Source organism: Bidens hawaiensis, unplaced genomic scaffold, assembly GCF_021521415.1.
Source record: "Bidens hawaiensis isolate Kalapana, Puna unplaced genomic scaffold, B.hawaiensis_p1.1 tig00000697_1, whole genome shotgun sequence".
NCBI classification, from domain to species: domain Eukaryota; kingdom Viridiplantae; phylum Streptophyta; class Magnoliopsida; order Asterales; family Asteraceae; genus Bidens; species Bidens hawaiensis.
The window spans coordinates 1,745,445-1,754,099 of NW_027491041.1; the positions used below are offsets into that span (position 1 = coordinate 1,745,445).

The 8,655-nt window shown below is 35.7% G+C and overlaps 1 protein-coding gene across 1 annotated transcript; it reads right to left on the minus strand.

Annotated features, from left to right (window-relative positions):
- Window positions 1-3,604: 3,604 nt before the first annotated feature.
- LOC143531241 (uncharacterized protein At2g39795, mitochondrial-like) lies at window positions 3,605-6,264 on the minus strand. The gene is made up of 4 exons (XM_077026583.1): window positions 6,106-6,264; window positions 5,033-5,331; window positions 4,776-4,959; window positions 3,605-3,694 (listed from the first exon to the last, which is right to left on the minus strand). The coding sequence occupies exons 1-4, from the start codon at window positions 6,262-6,264 to the stop codon at window positions 3,605-3,607; spliced, it is 732 nt and encodes a 243-aa protein (XP_076882698.1).
- Between the last annotated feature and the right edge of the window lie 2,391 nt (window positions 6,265-8,655).

The window sequence follows — 8,655 nt, forward strand, 5'->3', positions numbered from 1 at the left end:
AGGAACTTCGTGTTAGAATGCTATAATTGTCTTTTTTGTAAACTCTCATGTAAACGTGATTTGGTGGAAATTCAAAAGTTGATACATTGTGAAATTCATTTTGTACTCAAAAATGCCACAAAGGCTTTGTGAAAAATAGTAAGCTATATCTCTCCGAGAGAAAACAAGAATTTCCATGTTCACTTTCACAACACCCAACGGTAAAACGTACAATGGGGATCATACAAGGAATATCCCCCGGGACAAAATAAGTTCCCCATAGCTATTTTGGCAATATTCTAATGAGTCTCACAAACGAGCCGGTCTCGTAAAAAACTCATTTGATAAAATCCCTTTTCGTCATAAAAGAAAAAAAGGAAGTCCTTGCCAATAGGCTCAATGGTTAACCAAATAATATCTAAACGTTCATGAACTACAATTATCACAAGCAATCATAAATATCAAGCTATCATCAGACATTCACCAAATATCCAAAAGAAAACATAGTTCATACATCATAAAGTGAAACCCACAATAGGAAAAACAAATGACAACAATGAATAGTCTGAAAATGTTCACACACCATAACATCCATGATAATAAGTAGCAGAGCATGGGATAACTACCCCCAACACAAACACACATCAAGGGAATGGAGATGGGGGATCCATAACTGAGGACAAGGCTTGGATCTCTTCAACAGAAATCCCGGGGTTTGGAGATATTTGAAGTAATATGGGCGACATATGAGCAGTAAAAGCCACAAAAGCTTCTTGAGCTTCAGCTTCAGCTATGGCTGAAAAAGAGGAAACCTCTTGCAAGGGAGTTCCCTGAGCACAATATTCATAACCAGCCCAAAGTCAATGTTGAAAACCAGATGCAAAAATAGCCTGGTTAAGAGTATCCCTAGCCTCAAGTGTCTCGCGGCACCCCAGAGCCCTTTCATAAACCTAACGGAAGCCCTCTGAAACGATCCACCCTTTCTCTCCTGAAACTTTAGCCAACGCCTTTTGTAAGCTCGTACATTCCTGCTTCAACCGATCATTCTCCTGAGTAAGCCTATCTATTGCTTGCTTTTGCTGATCCTTAACCATCTCCACTTGTTTCTTCAAAGTCTCTTGCTCAGATCGTGTGTGTGTGAGAGAGAGAGAGAGAGAGAGAGAGAGAGAGAGAGAGAGAAAAGGGAAGAGCAAATTACCAACCTCAACAAGTTTTGCTTGGGCCTTAGAAATGGCAGAACGGATGATGCCCAACTCTATGGCTTTCTCTTGTGCAACAGAAAGTTCGGCGTTCAAGAGAGAAACTTGATCCTTAGAAGACTGTAAGGCAGCCTCCAAACCATGCACTTCCAAGCTTCTCTCCTTAGCCAAAGCGTCCTTCTTTCTCAGCTCCATAATTTTCTTGCCATGACCCTCCAAAGACTTCTTCAGCTCAGCAATCTCGGTCTGTACCTCGTGGTAAAGATGGTTAGTATTGATGAAAGCCTAGTGAGTAAAGGCCCCCAAGACCAATGTGCGATACAAATAAGTACCAAATTCACTAACAAGACCGTCAGGGTTCAATGACTACACATGAGCAAGTCTACCGGTGGAACGACCTCGGTTAAAAACTCATGAGCAAGTTAAGGAGTGTTCATAGAAGCACCAACAATTAAACTCCACTTAGGAACAAAAACATCATCAGATAAGGATTCCCCAGAAGAATGAGCTGAAAAAGTTTATGGGACAACACGTTTTTTACCTTTGGGGTCCGCTTCCACCACAGGAGATGAACCAGACTCCTAAATGCCCCCGGAAGAGGGAGCAGTATGAAAAGAGGAGTCTAGGTCCACGTCCATAATCTCAAGGGGAGCAGAAGAAGAAGAAGAAGAAGGGCCCTGAGCAGTCGAAGGCCCCAAATACAAACGCTTGGAATTCCTCAAACGACCTTTCAAAGAAGGATCAAATAAAGCAGATGTTGGGTTCTTGCGCTTAGGGGTATCCTAAACATCAACTCCAGCTGAAAACGCAGGAGCATCCGAATCCGAAGACACGGTAACTGACGGGGTGGCTGCCCCCGAGACAGTCTCAATGAAAGTAGGCAACTTAACAAACTCGACACTCTTCATAGGACGTTTTTGCAAGATCTCCATCAAATCCATCTCTGAAACAAAGCAAACAAAATTAAAAACAAGGAAAGTCCAAGGGAAACATAAGCAAAAAATGCATAGCCACCTACCTCGGTCCCCCTCAAACATCGCTAGCCGTGTCAATGGATCAGGCCATATCTGGCTCAACCCAGCCAAGTACAACAATGGCTCAGGATAAGTCATGGATTCTGTGTATTTTTTTTAACCAGCAGGTTAAAGCCAATCTTGGCTAGTAGGAGGACTATGGGCGAGATCATCAATTTTTGAAGAAATAGAACGACGGCGAGTAAGGCCAGGAGCAAAGGAGGATGACACAAAGAAAAAACTGTCCTTCCATTCCCGAGGGTAAAAACCGGTGGGCATTTTTGAACAACAAGACGGATACTTCTCACCCGAACGACGCTCAAAGGTAAATCAGTCACCATCCGCCTTCAAACGATAAAACCGGCGAAATAAAAGAACCGTCACAAATCCATTTAAAGCCCGAAAAGCGATTTCAAAATGGGTAACCCTCAGAAATCCCAAAGGATGAACTTGAGAATAACACAATCGATGATGTTTTAAGAGAGCTAACTGAAATTCAGTCAAAGGGTATCTAATATTAGAAAACTCAAGGTTTTTGGCATATAAGGCTATGGATCTAGGACGGCTTATCACCGTATTGTTAGGGTTTGGCAGAGTAGGTGATAATGAAAGCGGAATACGATATTTCGAGCACAAAGACGCCATTTTAGTTTGGGTCATAGAGGAGGTTATAGTAGACATACCATCGTGAATCATGATCAAACAAGAGAAGGGCAACAACAACTAACCTGGTTAAGAAAGAGGGAATAGCGAGAATCGTCGGAGTAAAAGAAGCGCCGGAAGTAGAGAAATAATAGAGTGAAAATAATGATGGGGAGTTATGGTGAAGGGAAAATAAGCATGATGATATGATGGCTTCATGATAAAACGGAGAAACCGTCTTTTCAAATAACTAATGCAGACAAAAGAGATAATGGGCCAAAATTTGGGCTTCAACATAAGTAAAAACTGTCACGAAATGGGCTTGGACAAGAAAAAAGGGCCCAAGTGTATTGAAGAAAGGAAGCACTCAAGATTGAGTCCATTACCCTTGTCATGAATAACAAGGATAATGGATTAGGGGGACTTGAAGAGCCTACCTCTGAATTAGGCTTCAAAGGTAGGCTCAGGTCTATTAAAACGAAAGGAAGCCACAAGCCCAATATAAAGAGAATTCTAGAAGGAAACTTGGAGTGAAAGAGATTTAGGAGGGAAATGTGTCTCCTGTTCATCTGACCCGGTTGGTGGCCCAAAGCATGTTGTCTCAAGACCGGAAGCATGACCCGAGGGGCAAAGAGCTAAAGCATGATCAGACCATAAGGAAAGAAGGGAAACCATAGGAAATATAAAATAGGAATCCTTTGGATATTATGTGCAACTCCTTTCCTCTATATAAAGGAAACGGAGATTGTATAAGGGACACACAAAAATGTACTAATCATAACCATTATTCATTCCATAGATCACCATTCTTGTAAGTATCGTTAAGAACACCTCATCACCAAATCGGTAAGGGTTCCAACACTGATAAAATTATTGAAAAAAAAAAAGGAACACCACACGACATATAGATTAGTTTATTCGGTTATCTGAATAACCAAACAACCCGAATTCAAAAGGTCCTAGATCTGAAAACCGAAATTGGGAATCGTATTCAATTAATATCCAATCCGAATTCATGATTCATACGGTGTTTTGGTTATGGATCTGGTTTAGTTTATGGTTTTTATTTTCCATTTTTGGTTATTTTGCACACTCCTAAAAAGTGCATAATGCCCTACCACCTAGGTAGTGGCTTTTAACTAACCCAACATTTAACAAGCTCATTGTAGTTTAACTAAAAAAAAGTGTGATTAACCGGTTTTGGGTGGACGGCGTTAATGGGATGACCCCTCGCATTTTTTCGCCCAAATTTAACAAGCTCGTTTTGATTTAACGCCCTGCTAGTGATGGATTGGCTTCGGCTGGTGGGTTTAACAGCCCAACGCACATCGTAACTAAAAGTAACAACTTTTTAGATCGAGTTAAAACAAGTTATGAACATATATCAGGTTTTTTATTTAATCATAAGCTCTTTAAGAATTTTCCCTTCTAATCATAAACAGCGTTGTGTCATATTTTTAATAAAGATAACATCCAATAAACAGCGTTGTGTCATATATGTTACAGAAGTAACACCTTGAGTTAAGAACATGCGTAAATCTATGCATAAAGATATCATGTTAAACATAACATGCTAAGTATAAAAGGATTAATATAGCAACATATCATCAAAATAATTGATCCAACTTGAAATTTCTTATACCAAATTTGATAAATAATCCAACAAATTCTAAATTCCAAATGGTCTGATTTGAACAATCAAAAACTAAATTTAAACATGGTTCCATTTTGAGTTAGGTTAGAATTGAATTTTGAACACCTTTTTCGACAGGTTAAGGTTGACAAAATAAATAAGTCCCATACTTTCAGCCAGACAGACTCAGGAGTATCAAATCGCATACATCATGAATTCATCAACTCCCAATTCAAGACAAGTTAGCAAGTAGTATGCTTGATCAAGTCAAGCTAAGTAACACCAAACCAAGTTTTGAATAAAAAAAACCATGATCAAAGGCAGTAAGCAAACACATCTCTCAACATAGGATTTGACAAGCTTCAAATGCTGAATACGTTCGACTTTATCCTTGTTCCAAACATAACGATGTAAGAACAAACATAGGTTATCATTCACTCCCCTTGCATTCAAAAACTCATACATTGCACTCTGAAACTTTTTGTCCAAACCCCTGAAACATTTCACTCGGATTTAATGAAACTTGAAATCATATATCAAATTTCAAAAAAAACAAAAAAGCTTACTTGAAATCAGGACCGGTATACGGCTGAGACAAAGTTGTAGCAGGCTCAATTACGGAAAACTTTTGCACCTCCAGACGTTGCGGCCATGCTGAGCATACAAACTCCAACATGTCAACTCGTTCACCCTTTATAATATCGACTAGCAGGCTAATGTGAAGTTCATCCGTATTAGGAGATATACCATCAAACATTGTAGCTTCGATTTTAATGTTTTCATCGATTGCAGACCTCCCCTTTAAGGTAGCAAACTGTTCTCCAGCTCTATCTTCAACCCTAAATGCATTCAACTTTTCCTCTGCCTGTAAAGTAACAACTTTGACATATTAACCAAAAAAAAAAAACAAAAAAAAACAACTAACCACTCAAAACAAAAATTATGCTAATTTTCTGTTTGGTAAATGGTATGCTACTCGAGCTCGAAACGAGCCAACCTCGAGTCTCAAATAAAGTTTGCTTAGTTAGCCCGAGCTTGAGCCTTGTGTATTTTTAAGGTTCACCAATTTTGGGCTTCTATGTATTAATTTCACATTGCAGAGCCGAGCTCAAGCTCATTTAAGGTTTTTCCTCAAAATTATGGGTGTAAACAAGCTGGTCCCGCTCGACTCGTTTTGTCTTAGGAGAGCTCGACCTTGGTTCGTTTTGAGCTTGATTATTAAAGATCGAGCTCAGTTCTTGAGTTGTTTCTTGAAGCTCAGGCTCGGCTTGTTTACTATTTATTCATTTAATTTATATACGCTTTAATGTATTTTGAGAAAAACCTTAAACGAGCCTTTGAGCTTGTGTAGTACCTTGAATGAGCCGAAGTTCGGCTCGGTTGTGCAGTGTAAACTAATACACTCGTCCAAAAGATGCAAACCTTAAAAATACACAAGCAGGCTCGATAAATAAACAATATATATTTGAGGCTTAGCTCTGGTCGTATTGATCTGAGCTCGAGTAACTTGCGTCAAAATATATAAAAATAAGTGAAAATGCATGCATATCAATGAATTGTTAAATAAGACCGAGGCAGGAAAAACAACTAACAAGCATTTTAAAAACATAGATAGATAAATAGATAGATAGATAGATACTTGATGAGGAGAGAGGTATTCTGACTCGGTTTTAATCTGATTGGTAAGCATGCGAACAAGATTTGATTCCAATGGCGACTTGAGACTTGAAGTGGGAAAATGGCAGGAAGCAAATCGTTGAGGAAAAATTAGGGTGTTAGCACGGGAGAGAAGAAACATGGCCGGCTACCAAATTGGTTGGGATTATTATTATTATTATGAAGCCGGAGGAGGTTTTTCAGATCCCACACCCAGATTAGGGTTTATAACTTAAGAAATGTTACTGTTTTGAGTGTTTTTCAATAATTTTCCCTTGCCAAATAAATTAATAATAATAATAATAATTTTCAACACGGAGTGGCACGTGAGAAATCACATGAAACACAGCCCCGATCTGGAATACCATCTCTGGATCTAGGGTTTTGTTTTTATTCAAAATCCAAGGAATTGTCCTCATTTTTTTACCGATTAAGAGCATTCTTAACTGATCTCTTATCCTCATTTTTATAATTAAATTAAAAAATATCACATTTCTCTTTCATGTTTAATTAAATTTTGTACTTTAATCATTACAGTTTTCTCTCTCCACTATATAATTTACAAAAAAAAATCATTGCATTTTCCACAAATTTACAAAAAAAAACACTACATTTTCTCTCTCCACCCTATAATTTACACTCACAACCGCTCAAAACTCCTCCCTATAATTTACAAACTCTTCTCACAAAATTTTGAAGGATCGGATGAGCATGCTCTAACTATTATATACAGTACACGAGTTTTTCAATAAAAAGTAACATATAATAAATAATTTGTGTAACTGAGGACATCTAACATTTACAAAATTATCAATCAATTTATTATATGAAGAATACATTTATATAAATGGTTAAAGAAAATTTTTAAATTAATGTCACTATTATACCTTCTATTAAAGGAATGAGCGGGTATCGTTACCGATTTTCTTATATTCTTGATACTGATACAGAGTATTAAAGACAATATTCGAGAAATACTAATACCTTACTAGTACTGTTTTGTTCATCCTTATTCTAACATTATGAAAGCATTTTTTTGTATGTAATTTAAAAATATACAAATGCCAGATACTGGATTTTGTAATTCAAACACACATGATGCAAAACTACAAGGATTTATTAGTTTCAAATAATCATTTAACTCCCAATGAGTTATCATATGATCAAGTACTTCTAAAATTAGAGTTTCAAAGGTTATTTAATTTAGTTACCGATAAATGGAAAATAGTTTATGATACTATAACAATACCAGTTCAACAAACTAAAGGTGGTGTGTTTTTTCATACATATGGTCATGATGGGACAAGAAAAGCATAATTATGAAAGAAATTATTTATAGCGATAATATCAAAAGGTGAACCGTTTTAATTGCGTATTTATTGTTAACAGAAGGTATGACAAAACATTTGAAGTTTCATATTTTTATCAATCTACATGAGAATTCTTTTCGCCACATAGAGCCAAGGAAAGACGTAAGCCCGGTTATTATATTTTGGACGGATCTCCAATGGTACACAAATACGTTTTAGATAAAACTTTAAAAGATATTTTGCCTTATATATTGCTATATGGTTGTAAAGTTTTTGTATTTTGAGGGGATTTCCGACAGATCATACTAGTTATATGAAAAAAAAGATACAAATCTAAGAAATTAATAAGAAAGACAATATATTTGAATATTTAAACCATTGTATTTTTGAACACATTATAATGGAATTTTTTACCAAACTAGTGTTGGTGGAAAAAATATTTACCATTTTTGTGTTCTATAAAAACCATTTACCAAACTAGTGTTTTCATTTATTTTCTTTTCACCTTTTATTATTAAATCATCATATTAGAGTTTCTTTTTTATTATTTTTATATTAGTTAACCTTTTTTTATATTTTATCAACAAAAATTTTCTTCTTTTTTTTTATCTCGTTGCTATTCTTTTTATTTCTTTTTTTTAATTGTTTTCAAATGTATTTATTTTTTGCTTTTATTTAAATATATTTATTTTCTGAATTTTATTTTTTAGGTTTAGTTTCGAGACTTTGACGAACCTAACCGATACCGATCAAATCCGTGTCGAATAATCACTGCAACGTCTGGGTTTTACCAAATTATGTTATTTTTTGTTTTAAATATGTTCATTTACGAATTTATTTTTGGGTTAAGTTCCGGTACGGTAACGAACCTAACTGGTACTGATGTTCTGGATTCTTTTCATTTTAAATATGTTCAGTGTAGCATATTCAATTTATTTTACATATTTTTTTTAAATTTGTTTATAGTTGTAGAGATCGATAGCGACTCAACTTCATTTGGCATTTTTGCCTTTTTGTTTGTGTTCTATGAATTTCATATTTTCGTTATATTTGATATTGAGACTCGTGGCTCGTAGCAGGTTAAGTTTTAATATTTGGTTATCTTTTTATGTTTCTTATTTCATTTTGAATTTATTTAGATGATTTATTTGTTTTTATATTCTACAATAGTAGATAAAAAAATAAAATTAGAAGAAAAGAATTATAACAATTAGTGAAAATAC

Bases quoted from the DNA above. Each gene is read 5' to 3' on its own strand.
- LOC143531241 (XM_077026583.1), bottom strand. From the start codon at position 6,264: ATGTTTCTTCTCTCCCGTGCTAACACCCTAATTTTTCCTCAACGATTT. The intron at 5,332-6,105 runs GTATCTATCTAT...GTTACTTTACAG, and splicing joins AATACCTCTCTCCTCATCAA to GCAGAGGAAAAGTTGAATGC. The intron at 4,960-5,032 runs GTAAGCTTTTTT...GAAATGTTTCAG, and splicing joins TATACCGGTCCTGATTTCAA to GGGTTTGGACAAAAAGTTTC.